The sequence below is a fragment of the Leuresthes tenuis genome, unplaced genomic scaffold (genome assembly GCF_036924035.1).
Source record: "Leuresthes tenuis unplaced genomic scaffold, fLeuTen1.0.hap1 SCAF_8, whole genome shotgun sequence".
NCBI lineage: Eukaryota > Metazoa > Chordata > Actinopteri > Atheriniformes > Atherinopsidae > Leuresthes > Leuresthes tenuis.
The window spans coordinates 18,526,213-18,541,945 of record NW_027325362.1 but is presented as its reverse complement, the minus strand read 5'-3'; the positions used below and the strand labels follow the sequence as shown (position 1 = coordinate 18,541,945).

General features: G+C 41.7%; 2 protein-coding genes across 2 annotated transcripts in view; both read left to right on the top strand.

Annotated features, from left to right (window-relative positions):
• The first annotated feature begins 4,587 nt into the window (after window positions 1-4,587).
• Window positions 4,588-8,862, top strand: nsmce4a (NSE4 homolog A, SMC5-SMC6 complex component). The gene is made up of 11 exons (XM_072391232.1): window positions 4,588-4,830; window positions 5,096-5,328; window positions 5,416-5,496; window positions 5,760-5,890; window positions 6,395-6,543; window positions 7,031-7,130; window positions 7,440-7,530; window positions 7,609-7,700; window positions 7,795-7,843; window positions 7,937-8,022; window positions 8,121-8,862. The coding sequence occupies exons 2-11, from the start codon at window positions 5,118-5,120 to the stop codon at window positions 8,184-8,186; spliced, it is 1,056 nt and encodes a 351-aa protein (XP_072247333.1). The 5' UTR covers window positions 4,588-4,830; window positions 5,096-5,117; the 3' UTR covers window positions 8,187-8,862.
• Window positions 8,863-9,090: 228 nt separating this feature from the next.
• tacc2 (transforming, acidic coiled-coil containing protein 2) overlaps window positions 9,091-15,733 on the top strand; it is a 46,563-nt gene continuing 39,920 nt past the window's right edge. The window contains exon 1 of the mRNA XM_072391216.1: window positions 9,091-9,425. Coding sequence (XP_072247317.1) covers window positions 9,315-9,425 — 111 coding nt within the window. The 5' untranslated portion in view covers window positions 9,091-9,314. The remainder of the gene's footprint in view (window positions 9,426-15,733) is intronic.

Below are 15,733 nucleotides of genomic sequence, written 5' to 3'. Positions count from 1 at the left end.
GTGTTTAAAGTAGTCGACTACATTTCATTCTGCCACAAGAAAATCTATTCCAAGAGTGTGACTTCACGTTTCTTTAGTGTAATTGCACAGAGATTAGCTAGTTATTTAGAAAGGAATAGATTAATATATACTACTTTGTAGAAGAAGATTTGTAGAAGAACACTGGCTTGATTTGGCATCAGATTTAGACAGCCAAGACAGAGAAAAAAAAACTTGCATGTTATATTTCTGGATTTAGCAAATGCATTTGGTTCAGTGCCACACAGCCTTCTTTGGAAAGCATTTGATTTTTTTTATAGTGCCTGTAGTTGTTGTTAACTTAAAAAGAGCATATTTCAAGACTGTGCCTAAGTACAGTAAGTTTCACAACAGGTTGGCAGAGGCTAGAAATAGGCATTATGGCAGGGTCTACGATTTCTCCATTAGCATTTACAACGCACGGAGACAATTAGTAGAGCTTCCAAGTAGGTTGTAGGTGGGGTGCATGGCTTTACACCAATTAGGGCCCACATGGATGATATGACGTTGGTGACTACAACAGTGCCATGAATGAGGAGAATACTTGAGAGACTTAACAAAAAACTAATGTGGGCTGGTATGAAAATCAAACCTACTAAGTCTAGAAGCATCTCAATAAGTAGAGGGAAATAAAGTGATAGAAAGTTTGTAATAGATGAAGAAAAATTCCAATAATTAGGGAAAAGGTAAAGAGTTTAGGTCGGTGGTACCAGGCAGACTTGAATGATGGAGAGCAGGCTGTGCAGTTTTGGAAAGATGTTGCTGAGGGACTGGATAGAATAGATAAATGGTGTCTGCAGTTTGAAGGTTGATGTGGCCACTGTCTGTGTATGAGATTCCATTATCTGTTGCAGAAAAAGTGGAAAGATTGGTTAGCTTTTACATTAGGAAGTGGCTTGGTGTTCCGAGATGCTTAAGTACTGTGGCACTGTGTGAGAAAGGCATACTCCAGCTCCCAATATCTAATCTAGTAAAGGAGTTTAAATGTACTAAAGTTAGGACAGAACTCCTTTTAGCTGGGAGTAAAGATGTGGTAATTAGTAAGGTGGTTCCAAACCAACCAAGGGGAGGAAATGGAATCCAATAATGGCAGCTCAGGAGGCAGAAGCAACTGGTGAATTTAGGAGGGTCTAAGGTGAAGAGAGTGGCAATTCAGTTTGTTCAAGAAGGGGAGAAAGTTAATAAGACAATAAGGAGGCATGGCAGCTTAGAGAATGCTTGTGATTGGGAGATGCAGGTAGATTTAGGAGGAAAGCTTGTTGTTCCCCAGGAAATAGCCTCTACAACTCTAAGGCCTGACATAGTCCTGTGATCTAGGACTAAAATGAGAGTCTATTTCATAGAGCTGACTGTTCCTTGGGAGGCATTGGTGGCAGAAGCATACGAAAGGAAAAAGCTTAAGTATGTGGAGTTGGGGACAGAAGCAGAGCAGCGAGGATGGAAAGTTAAGATCTGTCTAGTGGAAGTAGGATGCAGAGGATTTGTTGCAAAGTCTGTTGTCTCATTGTTGCGGGAGATGAGTGTAAGTGGAGAGAGTGTGAGGAAAATAGTAAAGGAAGTGTCAGATGAGGCAGTAAAGTCCAGTCAGTGGATTTGGATTAGAAGAAGCAGTAGTAGCTAGGGACCCAGCAGGGGGTGCACTTAGGGTAAATAGACTCTTGGAAGAAGCAAGGAAGAAATCCAGGATGTATTTAAGTGGAGGGTGTGGGTCATGGTCCTTTTGAAACCAGGTGGCCATTTTAGGTAGGTTGGTCTGTATGGTCTTGTTTTTGCTGGTGTTTTTAGTGATTGTAGGACTGTTTAGGTGAGTTTGTTTGTTAAATCTGCGAGTGTGTCTTGTCCTGCCTCCACCTCTGGCACTACTTTCATTACCCCTACCCGAACCGGAATTTGAATCCCATTCCTACTTCTCTTTAACTCTTCTGTTTCTACCCCCTACCCGAACCAGGGTTTGTATCCCCAACCCGCTATGACTGGTGTGCAGTTGGTGAGAGGCTGGGGTAGCCTAAAAAAAAAGATGGTTGTTGTGATGTGAGGAGCAGTGAGGGCTGGCATTAGGGGAGTGACTCTGGGACGCCAGTTATCATTGTCTAGCCTCCTGGAGGTGTCATGGGCCCAACTAGACGAAACACAGATGAAAGGAGGTTCCCACCTGATGACCCCAATGACTTGTTGGCCAGCACTGCTCACTGGTCTATATAGGGAATTATTCACTGAGTCTGGTCCATTTAATTTAATTTTTTTTACCACAAATTTCTTGTGGTAATCTTGAATATGCCATGATAACATAACATACTGCTTTATTATGCATCAGATAACAAAAAATAAATAAATCATGCAGGAAAGCATAATCATAAGTTGTTACATTATGATAACTGGAATAGAGACGCTTCTGGTTACCATAACAATGGTAAAGTGTGTTTTTAAAAAAAAAAAAAAAAAAGCAGTGTTTTCGCGACTAGAGCACTGTAATACTCTATTTCAGCACTGTATACTCTTCTACAGCACTGTAATACTCTACAAGAGGGCTGCAGTAGAGTTGTAGAGAAAAGAGTAGTCAGACTCACCTTTGCAGACTCTTATGGGGAATTTATTGATCAGAACGATGTAGAGACACGTACATGGAAATTCCCAATGAACTTAGTTTGTTAGATCTTCTTATACCTCTTGACATCATTCTGTGTGTATGTGGCCCAAACCCAATCTCTATCTGGCACCTGCTGTCTGAGAATGCTGACATTGTCTAGACAGAGTTCATTCTGGTCCTAAACAATATGTGGTTCGAGCAGTGTCAAGTCCCTCCTGCTTTTCCCTACAAAGTAACCCTACTCTACTATTGTGCTCTACTGCAGCACTCTAGTTCCCATACAAGAGGGCTGTAGTAGAGTAACCCTACTCTACTATAGTGCTCTACTTGTGCCGGTCCCGCTCACAAGCAAATGCCCACGTGTTTATGGAAAGCCCACGGGTTCAAAATGAATTTCCCGCTCTATTCAATTAAGTTCTAAAGAATCTTTGCACACAGCTTGTAGTGTTTATTCCTAATGTTTTTTGAATATGTGTCACCTTTTTCTATGTTCTATGTCTGTTTTAAAATAAAATTTTCTGTATAAAAAGACCATCGCAAGCTGTTTAGTTTAATATTTTTGTATGGAAAGCCCACAACTCTTCCTGCCTGATATTGTGAATGTGTAAACGATGGACTGTTACTGAAACCGATTGTCCAAAAAGAAAAAAAAAGCCACGCTGTTGTCACATCTTTAAATATAAAATGATGCCGAGTGGTAGTTTTCTTTTTTTTGTAACCTCGTGCACTCACAGTACACCAAGGCTGCGAAAACGTTCTCTTTTTAGATGTGGACCGTACAGAAATGTGACAGTCATTGATGATTATGAATCAGACACTTGTCAGAAACACAAAAGCTTTTATACAATATAATTGGATCATTTGCCTTGCCTGCTTGTTATGCAGTAAATGCAATATTTGAGTTTTCAAACATGCAGCGAAATTTAATTTGAGTGACATTTACTTTCTTGTTCCAAATAGATTTGACATGACTTCGAAGCACTGATGAGACTGTCTTACATATGCTTAATTTCTCTCTTGGTCTGGAAATAAATTAAAGAAAGTTATTTGGTATGAAAGAGGAGTTTTCATTTATCATTTTTAGGCATTTCAGGCATGTTCAAACCCTTTAGACCCCCTCTACATTAGGTGTGATATACTTAAACTTGTGAAGGAATGAAGATTTGAATAACAAACATTTTCTTTATTTCAGTTAAATTATTATTATTATTATTTATTTACAGTGAATTGGTCCTTTTGGTGTGTTTTCTGTATCATTACTCTAAATGATGCACAACCACACGTATGACAGTTAAAAGTTAACCACATTTCTGGTGATTTTAGCCGAATGTAAGGACTGATATTTAGCTATTTATATCCAATGATCACTCTTTTACTGCTAATACTACTACAGTAATAATGGTAATACATTTTTTTAGTTCCCTGTAATCTGTTACAAGTTTCCGTTTCTGTAAGCTTATCAAAGTAAAACTAACTTCAATATCATCAACACTACTAAAAAAAACGTTTGCAACTGGTCTCTTGTGCTTTTCATGTACGTAGAACTAATCTGAAAAAGTTTTTGCTGAACATCCATTAAAACGTGTAAGGAGTTTTCTTTTGGTCTTTGCTGAGGCCGGGGGCTCGGATATCTCACCATTCAGTTAACGCAGGTGCTTTTACAAGCTAATAGTGGGCGCTAACGTTAGCAAAAATCAAAGACACGGACTGAAACAAGATGGTGGACTGTTTGTCACTTCCCCTATTGCGTTACGTGACCTACCAATGAATCTCTGGCGTGTTCATGATAGACAATAAAACAATAAATATATTTATCGAGGTTGGTCAGTGTTTCAGTATATCTTGAATACGATCCTATGCGCGCCACTTTTTTAGAACGGTATATTTTTCCCTTTGCTTTTATTTTGACGTTTTTTTTTTTTGTGTGTTCCTTTTTTTACGCCTCACCTCAGCTTCCTTTCTGCTCTGGTACGCCAGAACTTTGCCTTCGGTTTGGGCGGTTTTTGACATATTTATTTAGGTTTAAAAAAAAAAAACTCTTTGGAAGTTATTCTTTTTTTTTTGTTTGTTTCTCATCGGCCCCATTTTCAGTAACGTTCGGGCTGAGCTACGTCTTCCTTAGAGACAAACGAACGACTGAATTCAGGGGTCGGGTAGCAACAGACTTCCAATAGCGGCGTTGACAACGATTAGCTGTCGTTTAGCACGTTTGTAGAGCTACACCTGTAATTTACAAATTATTATACTGATCACGTTTGGATAGGACCCGCTTTGAATATACGTTAGAATAGTTTATCTGCGTTGTGGCATTCTTCATTACGTCTTTCGCTAAAACTATAAGGAAACTAGCCTTGTTATGTTTACACCTTTCAAAATGACAGAGAATCTCGACCAACGCTAAGATAGTCCACAAACCCGCTGTGTTTTTAATTCGTCGTTACTTTCTTAAACATAAACTGCGTATATTATCCTGCTTTTGGCGAAACATAGCTCATTCACTAAAGGACTTAAGATGAGGAAGTCCAGAGGTGGTGGTGACGAGGAAGCTCCCCGTCAGAATGGCTCCACAGGCCGGAGGAGAGCCGAACCAGCGCAGGGTGATGGGGAAGAAGCCGCCTCTGAGTTCAGCCCAGCTGGTCTGCAAGATGACGACGACGACAATGACCTGGGCCTCAGAAGAGAAATACGGAGCAAGTACAGAGACCTCATCAACTCCGTGCAGCGTAAGTAGTTGTTGAGAGGCAGCTTTAATTGTCGGTTATTTCTTCAACACATCGGTCATGCCCCTTCTTGTCTTTTCTCTTCCTCAGAAAATAGGGACGATATGCTGAGTCCATCCAACAACAAGCTCACCGAAGTTTTAGAAGAGGCAAACAAACTTTTTAAAGATGGTGGGTATAATCCAGCCCATTCTGTAAACAAAAAGTGCAAATCAGTACAAGAGTTATGAGCTGGATTGTGTGTGCTTCCCATGCCCGGCTCTGTTAAACTTTGGCTCTCCAGTTTCCTCACACAGTCAAGAATTGCAGTTCAGATGGAGGGAGACTAAATTGCCATGGGTTCACATTGTTGTACATATAGCTTGGTTAGTGTCACATGTCCTTGTGCAGCCCTTTAAATGCATTTGGTCTGATCTGACTTTGTCCTTTGCCAGTTCGGCAGGCGAGAGAAGCCGCGCTGGACGCCCAGCTCCTTGTTGTAGCCACAGACCTCGGAAAGGAAAAAGCCAGCCAACTGTTTTCTGAAGGGAGCGCTTTTGATCCGACAACGTTCGCAGAGCATCTTGTGAGTATTTTTATTGTACTGCTTGTACTATTATGTCCATTTGTCCATGCATATTGTCTCATTTGTGTTTTAGAGTTGCATAATGTTATAAAGACAAGGGAGGTCAAAAGTGTGTCGTAGTTTCCTTCCAGAAACTGCACTCCAACTGAATGTAAACTGTTCTACTTTCAAATATGTGGTAAAACGTTTGACTTAGCCTTTTTATAAGGATGTCTTTCTGCTTATGTAAGTGAATTGCTGCGTCTCAGTCGCAAGAGCTTCTACCAGGAAGACTTTTGGAGGTGTAGAAGATGGGAGACACAAACATACACAGTCTGAGGCAATAATTTAGGTTCTATTAAAAAAGAAAAAAATTCAGGGGACTAATAGTAACCAGTAAATGAGAAGATGTACTTGCAATGTGAGAAGTTAACAGAAATGCAAAAAGGCTCGTGAGAAATGTGCAACTTCCAGGGCATCAAATGCAGCAGGAGTCATGTGGAAGTGTCTCCGCTTCTCTAACAGTTGTCCTTCATGGGCCTCAACCGACTTGAGGATGAGGAGGATGAGCAGAACAGAAGTGTGTCTGGTGGTTACCTGCCCAGAGATGCCTGGCACCGACTGGCCAGGAGAGCAGAGTGCTGTTTCAGGACCGCACCTTCTTTCCACTACATGTGAGTACCAAAGAATCCTCGGGACTTTTGCTTAGGAATTGTGTGAGCAAAACAAAGGTGGTAATCCATAAAATAAAGCGTGACATTTTTCAAACTTGTCAAACTGAAAGATTACAGCTTGGCATGGCAGATGGTGAGTTACACAGACTCATCTGAGAGGTCATCTGTGGAACCTCTTTGGAAAACGAGATGCTTTAAAAAAGTCAAATACCCAACAGGTATTTGGATGAATCATCATCATCTATTCCACGCCAACTCCAACCGATCACAACAACAGAGCAGACAGTTTTTAGAATAGATCTTGCCACTGGCAGTTGGAAGTGGGGTGAAAGGAAGGTTTTAGTTTTGCTCTTTACTCTTCTCTTAACAAAGAAATCTACGCAAATGTGTTTGTTTTATTTTTTTTAACAGGTTTATTTATACGGCCTTTCAGTGCTGTTGCTTTTCCTCAGCAGTTTTCTGACTTTCTTCTGGTTCTGTTCAATAGGATGGGATCTTTCTACGCAGAGCCCCCTCCTCCAAAGCCGAGGATAGAACGACAAAGGAAACAACCCAGCAAGGAAGCCAAAAGGATAATGCCAACTCAGGTAGCTAAATGTGCACCTCTGTGGCTTCACTTCTCTACATCAATACAAATCTGTCTTTGCGAATGGTTGAGGGTACGAATATTAAACCTTAAGACTCTTGAATAAAGATGCACACGCCTTCCAACGACCTTTGAAAGTTGGATTCAATTGGACTTGCTTTACATTTATTCGTATGCTGTGCATCCCACCATCACACACTTCCTTAGAATTGCGTTTTTACTACTCATAATTTGCTGTGAACACGTGGTCAGGCTGAGAGGATTCAGAGGTCCCTCACACTTAATGCATCGTGCGAATGTTGTGTGTCAGCTGAAGAAAATGGAAGAATCCCATCAAGAAGCAACGGAGAAAGAGGTTGAAAGGATCCTGGGATATCTCAAGAGTTACCATCAAGACGATCGTGAGTTTGAGCTTCACGGTACTCGTTGCATCGTCGTGTCAATGTTGTTTGCCCACGTGTGTCTTTCTCGTTTCACAGCATCGCCGATATCCTACTACGAGTTTGTCATCGACCCCAACTCGTTTTCTCGGACGGTGGAGAACATTTTCCACACGTCTTTTCTGATCAGGGTGAGGAGGGAGCTGAAGCTTTGAATTTTTCAAGCTGAGCGTGTGCGCCCCCTGGTGATGTTGAGCAGGTGTGACAGCGTTGTTTCTGTTTCAGGATGGTTTAGCAAAGATGCACCTGGATAAGGACAAGCTGCCTTGTATAGGTGAGAACTCCTCAGATTTAGTTGTGTCAGTCAAACTGAACAAAGGTTTAAGGTAAATGATTTTGCTTTTGGTGGTTTTTTTTCTTGTCCCAGAGCCTGTGGAAGAGGGGGAGGTGGAAGCTGCAGGTTCATCCAGCCGCCAACAGTGTATCATCTCTATCAGCCCAAAGACATGGAGGGTCAGTTTTGGCTTTAATGCGGAGGATAGTTGGTGTAGCAACAAAATAAGACACCATTTATGTGATCATCAATCCATGCTTTCTTTGTTCTTTCCCAGGAGCTTGTCGAAGTCTTTGAAATCAAACACTCTATAATTCGGCCTCCGGACACACAGAACGAGTGATTGGCCACATTACCACGCTGTCATCTTCCCTACGTGTTTTGCTGGACCCTCATGTGATCCAAGCACATTTACTTTGGTTTAATTCGACTAAAGTGTCCTTTTACTGTCTTTGCTGGGCTTTTTTAAGCAACAGTTTTCATCGTAGACGCCAACCATGCAACCGTCTTTTTAAGTTTCCACCAGCAACCGTTGTGCCACGTCACAAGTAAAATGTGCCTTACGCTGGATTTTACCTTCCTGTGATGGTATTTGCTGATGGCGAAGAAGGCTGAACAGTCGCTCTTTGATGAGCTCGTCTCAGTGAGTCACAAGCGCAGATTGCTTTCTTTCATACTATGAACAGTAAATCCATTCGGACCTGCTGCAACACGTAAGCTCTGTTCCTGTGTATAGAAGATCCTTTTGGTTTTGGGAACTACTAAACTACTACTATAAGCACAATATTGGACTGAGGATGAATGATCCCGAGTGTTTTATACTTTTAAAGCTTTTCTACAGATTGTTTCACAGTTTGTCTTGTTTTATCTGTCCAAATATTCTCTGTGGGTTTAGGCTCTGAAATTTTCACCACTCAGAGGTACATTGGGAAAAGATGTCAGGGTTTTTGTTACTGTTGTTGTTGTACAAACATGTTTTTTGCTCAATAAAAGATTGTGTGGCACACACAAAGCAAGAATCTTGAATTAATTTATATTTCCTCCTGTTGCTCCAGTATGCTTACGTGGTTAGGCTTATTCAGTCGAGCACACCAGTATCACTATACTCTCATCACAACGATGTAACACCATCATCTCTGCCATCTCTTGGGTCTCTTAAAGGGACAGGCACGCTTTAAGCTGTCTCCCATCTCTACCTCTCTCCCTCTCTGAGCTTTTTTTCCCTCCAAAACACAAGCTTCAGTCTGCTCTCCTGTGACGCTGGAGAGGGTGGCTCCTTTTTTCACGTTCATTTTATTTGGTTGGATTTTATGTAACAATGGCTTGAATATATATGTCACAGGAAGACCCCAGGCATTGCAGCACTCCGTTCTTAGTCATTGACGCACAGGCATACAGACACAGAGGCGTGCACACACTGGATTCTGCAGAGATCTGCCTGCTTTGGCAATGCTGAGTCTGACTGATAACGATGCAGTTTTGCAGGAAGGTGCTCTGCCAGCCGTGTAGTGCCAGAGTCACTTCACCAGAGGAGGACATGGAATACAAGATGGGGAGCTGCATCAGAATCTCACACAAACAGGTAAACTGAGCGGAGGTGCTGTGCTGAACGGAGGCTGTTTGTAGTGTTGTCTCAATGTCTGAGCAGAGAGAGTAGATTTACTCAGGAAAAGGCAAGGAGAGGCAAAGAGTAGCCTTGTGTTGGAGGAGGGGCAATATCAGCAGAAGAGGAGCTGTGGAGGTTGAGAGCAGTGGGTGAGGATGGGAGGAGCAGAGCGTAAAAGTGACAGGATGATGCTCATTGTAGTGGAGGAAGATGGGAGGCAGAGACTAAGAAATCATATGTAGAGTATAGACTGTGTATGTGTCAGATTTGTTTAGTCAGCAGCCTGAATGACAGGAGACACCTGCAAAGCAAAACAGGAGGTGATAAGTATGGAGGCTGATGTGATATTTATGGGTAAACAGAGCTGGTCAATGCTATTTATAGGGATGATGCAAAATCTGCTGCACACAGCTGCAAATTGCCTTTGAGGATGGTTAATAATAGAGTACCCAAAATAAATGTCAACCTCTGTTGTCACAATCTGCAACTTTTGGGGGTTTGTTGCAGTGCATTTGAAGTTGTGTGAATGTGTCCTGACATGTCAATCTCTACCAAATATTTAGGCACCCAAAAGAGCGTCACCACCCTGACAATCACATGATGATTAAATATGAAGGTTTGTGCAGCCACATGTGGTATTTCACGTCATCACTTAGGGAGAGCTACGGGGTCTGAAACCTCATCCTCCTCCTCTCGTCCACCTCCAGAGTGCTTGTTTGTTTACAATCCACCCACCTACCACCTCCCTTAGCAGGCATGGCTTCCCCAGCTCCAGTTCAGTCTCCTCCCCTCACCCCCCTCCTGCTCTCCCTCCACATGATCGTGTCCCCATGTCTGTCCCTGTCCTGTGTCCAGTGCTAAAATAGCAACAGAGAAACCGGTGCGCCTCAGGAGACAGGACAGGAACACTGGCCTTGAGTCTGACAGTAAACACACATTGGAGGGGCTTGTTAAAGCTGGAGGCCGACCCTGTATGTGGAAAATAGCTTTGTTTGCAGGGGTAAGTAGTTTGTTACTGGTTTGTTGCAGCTGTAGTACATATTTTCTTTAATTTGTTTAATCCATCGCAGTTTTTCAGCAGTACTGGTTTAGTAAATGAAAATGGAGGTGGAAAGAATAAATAGTGAAGACTGTGTTGAAATTAGTGTGACTTTTCCTTTTATTAACAGTTTTGACCCTGTGTGAGGATTTAAATGTTATTGATATAATTATCTTTGTCAGTCTAATAAAGATAGATTTCCATCACTTTAATCTACAATACATTGTAATTATCTTCTCTTGTTGGCTTACTTATCTTTCCAGGATTATAATATGTATAATATCTGAGAACAGCAACAAACACAGGGCAGGAAATGGTAAACTCATACTGTCAAAGCAAGGACATATGGTGCTCATCCAAACCCAAGAGCTTAAAAGATGGCTCATGTTGAGTTGAGTGATGGAAGGGCAGTGATGAGGTGTGAACTGACCTGGCAACAGTCTGATCATATGATTTCCCCCTGTGCTTTCTGTGTTGCCAAAGCCTTGCAAACACTGCCGCCGGTTGAAGAGAGCACATGTCAGTTAAAGGGCTGAAATTACACCCCATTCACACAAATAGCCATCAGAGCAGGCATGGCTGATGAGCTGCCACACCACAGAATAAGAGGGAATTGAGATGCGACGGGATGATTTTAGTTCTCTTTTGGGAGAATCATTGGAAACAATCTGTGGAGAGGTCTCGCACACACACAGCTGGGAGTCTGTTTGGAAGTCTAATGTGCATGACAAATTGTGCACAAGACTGGAATAAAGACAAACAGCAGTAAATAAGAGACATCTCTATTTTTAAAGTCTTGCATATTCAGGTCAGTGCTTTCTCTTTAAACAGAGAGCTGGGATATAACTGTTCCTGAAGCTATACGAGGAATGCATAAACAACCTTTCTGTAGCATGTGTTTACTGCTCAGCTGCAAGCTCATTTGTGAGAAGGTATATTTCATTTATTTAATTTTGTCAGAGAGAATATTTATTAGTGTTAGACATGTTGCTCTTTCTGCACTGGATGTAAAAACAGCTAATGTTTGGCGGCAGTCACCGACTTTAAATAATCTAAATTCTATTTGCATGCATTATAATGTCTATCCTGGATTAGAGTTGCCCCCTGCTTTGTCTAACAGACAACACTACTGGAAGCTATGAGACACCGCAATCTGTTATTTACCATATTAGGATTACCTTACAGGAGGATTGTCCATCCTCAGACACTGTGTCGGTATGCTACAGTCACTCAGCCACATCACATGCACAAGCTCACAATAAGTATAGATGCTCTGCTTCTAGAAGTTAGCGACACATGGTTGAAGTTGTTAGGTTCTGAGTAGTTCTGGGTTATAAAAGAAACTATAATCAGGTTGTGAATTGGATTCTGACTGTAAAAATGATTTGCTATAACAATATAATAGTCACTATCTCAATGAAGATGCAGTTTTATTGCTTTAAGATCACTCCAGCAGAAGTAAAGTCTGCACTTTGGTCATGGAGGTAGGTTTTTGCATCAGAGGTCTCTAATCTCTTAAACAGTGCCCCACCCACACATGCACTCCCCCCCCCCCCCCACACACACACACGCACACACCATTCCCTCTCACTTCTCACTAGCTCAACCTCATACTAAAGTCCTCTAATCCTGCAGAGCATGAGCCAGTGACCACCACAGATCCCCAGTTCACTCTGTGACGGTCTCTCTGTTGCTAGTGTCTTTCAGCCAGCTGATGTGAGAGCCTGTTAGTCTGGGCAGTTGTGGCCCCGAACCTGGCTGAGCCATGGGGAATGAGAGCAGCACAACTGAGGCATTGGTAAGGGCAAGTTCACTGATTGCTACTTTGCTGCCCCTGTGCTGCTGTACACGCTCTTAGCACTAACAGAACTAACAATCAGATGCATGACTCCTAACTTATGCTCTTCAGTAAAACACATGGGAAGTCTATGGAGCAGTAGGCTTTGCTAAACTGAGGCTTGTTCAGTGAGCTTTAATGTAAGATAAACCTTGCTCTGTTTTGTGGTAAACTATTGTAATACAAAGTGAATGAAGATAAATATGAGATGTTTCATGCCAAGTCAAGATGTCATGAAAGTCAAAATGTATCATGTTCTGTGTCTATTCTCTCACTCCTTGTTTTCTTCAGGCTTTTTGCTTAGTAGAGTGTGAAATTCATCTCTTGTTTGATGTTTGGAATGCTGCTACTATTTTGCTGTAAAGATCTTGTTTCAATGTTTTGCTTTTGTACAAAAAAAAAAGTCCCATGTAACTTGAGTACTTCAGCAGTGGAATTCAGGATTATGCTAATAGGATTAACATAAACATTTTTCGCATGTACCATAGGCTCTGCAGCCTGTGCACACTGGGGTGCATTTCAATAAGACCTCACAGACTGAGAATTAACGATTAACATTCTTTTGCATACAGAAAACCTAAGTGATTTGTTTACTTTATGTTGATGCGGCCACTGCTTTTCTATACCGCAGTGTTTTCCCCCCTTAAAAATCTATTATTGAACAATTAAATTCCTCATTACAGCCAGAAGAGGGCGCTCCAGAAAATGTAGTTCTTTTTCCACCTGGGGAAAATCTAAATGACTCCCTGCAGGTAGGATATTTGGGAATGTGTGTGAGTCTTTGGTAACATTAGCTTGCATGAAACAGAGGGTGAGATATTTTGTGTGCCTTTTTACTATTATGTGCAAACCTCTTATTATGCTTCGGTGCTTAATAATTCCACAAATATAAATATATATATACAGTGTATATATATATATATATATATATATATATATATATATATATATATATATATATATTAAACAATCAAAAACATGGTAGACTGTATCATCATAAGTTCTAACTTTTAAAGTCGCATTCATGACATTTATGTCAGTGTCACTTCAGGTGAGGCATTTGTTTGACTTTAGGGGTGTGCTGCGATAAGCCACATTGATATTATCTTGTGTTTCTTTTCATATTTAAATAGTCACGACACAGCCAAATTTTGGCTCCTGAAGCCTGCGATTCCTTGTTATCAGAATGCTCTTCACTGCCCTTGTCAGTTTGTCCGACTTAGCTTTGTGTATTTGAGCGATTTCTCATCTGTTTTTAGGAATAGATAAGAAAAAACTAACAGATGTTCATATTCCTGTCACGGTAAGCCATAGGAAATTGTCAAAAAGTTGAAAATGTGCAATGCACAAATTTATACCACTGATGAGTGTACGATGAAGCTGTTATTAGTTTTAATGTTGACAATATTTCCCCTCAGCATCACCGACAGATCAAAGTTAAACAAAGAAGGTTATTTTGCTGTGAAGGAGGATTGTAGTGAATGTCCCCATGTGTGTATGTAACCAAAGCTTTAGAGCATAACCTGATCCTCTGTCAGGGGGGTCACTGCAGGCCCAAACCTTGGCCTAGTTCCCAGCATTCACCTGCAGAGGCACTGTCAGTCAGTCAGTGCAAGCAGCCAGAAGATACAGCAGCAAGGGAAGGGGGAGGAGGCTGGGGCAGAGGTGGATATGAAAGGACGGAAGAAAGAAAAGAGGGAAAGGCATTAGAGGAGGAGGGGACTTAAAGAGAGCTGAGTGGAAAGAGTTTACAGTAGATAGGGGAGGGGGGGGAGTGCTCAGCATTTCCCTGTAGCCAACCCAGTCAAGTCTCACCAGCAAGCAGCTCTGTGTTTGTCAGTGCATGCTCGTGTAGTGTTTCTAGAGTGCACACACACACACACACACACACACACACACACACACACACACAGTGTAAGAAACAGAGGAAGCGCATGGAAATTTAAGAGGGGAGCGGCAGCGGGCAAAGAGAAGACAAGATTGTGGAGAGGAGGAGGAAGTTAGCTGAGTCAGTGCAGGGGAGGAGAGGGAGCGTCAGCAGCATGTGTTGCTGCATGTTTTTGTGTCGCCGTCTGCCCCGTTCATAACACGAGCCCTGCAGAGGCTGCCTGTACACTGAGCATGGCACAGGGGTAGCAGAGGAGCTGCACTGCACTGTAGAGTCACCTTCAGCACCGTGAGGCGCACTGCTGGGTAAGTGCAACACAGAGATGAAATGGGATGAAACTTGCAGGTTGTGTAATCGGAGGTGTTGGATAGGTGTTGTGTTTTACACAGGACCGTGGAGCGGATCTGTTTCTGTTACTGAGGGAGCTGGTTTCTACATCACCACTGTCCTCTCTCACGTTAACAGCAGTCATGTGTAAAGCATTAAAGTTTTGTTAGCACATGACATGTTGAATTAACATGAATTACTGGCTGTTGGACAATAAAAAGTTTCTAGGCAACCTCAGCTTGCTTGCTGTTTTGTTCCTGATTGTTAATTAATAACATATCTCTGTGTGGGGGTCAAACTAACTGAAACAAAGGTTTTCCACCTCACTGAGCCCCCGGTGATCCCACTGGTGACCTTTAAAAGGCTCATAAGATGGTGGATGATTGTTAGCTGTAAACTTGTTCATGTTTTGCAAATAAATTGGAGGCCCTTGTTTTCACACGGGCTTTCTGAGTTCAAATCAGTAGAAAGGTTCTATGCTGCCTGAAGGATCTGTCATACTTTTCACACTTTCCACACTTACTTTGACTGGTTTTAATGTCAAAGTTAGAGATTTCAAGCAGGAAACAGGAAATCGAAGACACGCCTGTAGTCGCCTCATGATAGAACTGTGTTCACCTCTGCATGCATGACTGTGATGGTGTGGAAGAATAGCTGTCTGAATCTGGTTATGTAACATTAATGGAGAAAATAGAAGCAGTGGTGAGATCAAAGGCGTTCAGAGTAACACTAATGCAGCAGGACTTGTTTGAGTTTAGTTTCTTTCGCTCTTTTTTATTGATTGATGTTTGCCTGGGTTTTGTTTTTCTTCAACCAAATACTGTATGTTGTCATGTTATTTTTATCTTTATTTTTGAAAGCAGCATCACAGGAGCGACCTAAATTAAGTCATTTAAAAAAAACTTGATATGACATGGCCCCTCGCTTGTCAAGCTTTAAGAGTATTTTTGTGAGTCTGATTGTGTCTGAAAGTAGAGAGAATCAAAAGAGGATCTCTATTGCAGTGACACAGGTGAGGCCAGGCTCTGAGCCTCTGTCCATACACACGACTTCACCTGTGTTACTTACTTCAGATTCACTTACAGAAGATCAAAAGGTGGAATTTTGCAATCTATCCTGTGGCAGGAGTAAAACATTATTTTGTTGTTTTTATTCAACAGATATAATTCAAATTTGGCAGGAAATGGTTTTAT

Excerpts from the sequence above, each read along its gene's own strand:
- nsmce4a (XM_072391232.1), top strand. The coding sequence starts at position 5,118 with ATGAGGAAGTCCAGAGGTGGTGGTGACGAGGAAGCTCCCCGTCAGAAT. Across the intron at positions 7,131-7,439 it reads AAAGGATAATGCCAACTCAG|CTGAAGAAAATGGAAGAATC; the intron begins GTAGCTAAATGT and ends GTTGTGTGTCAG. Across the intron at positions 8,023-8,120 it reads TCAGCCCAAAGACATGGAGG|GAGCTTGTCGAAGTCTTTGA; the intron begins GTCAGTTTTGGC and ends GTTCTTTCCCAG.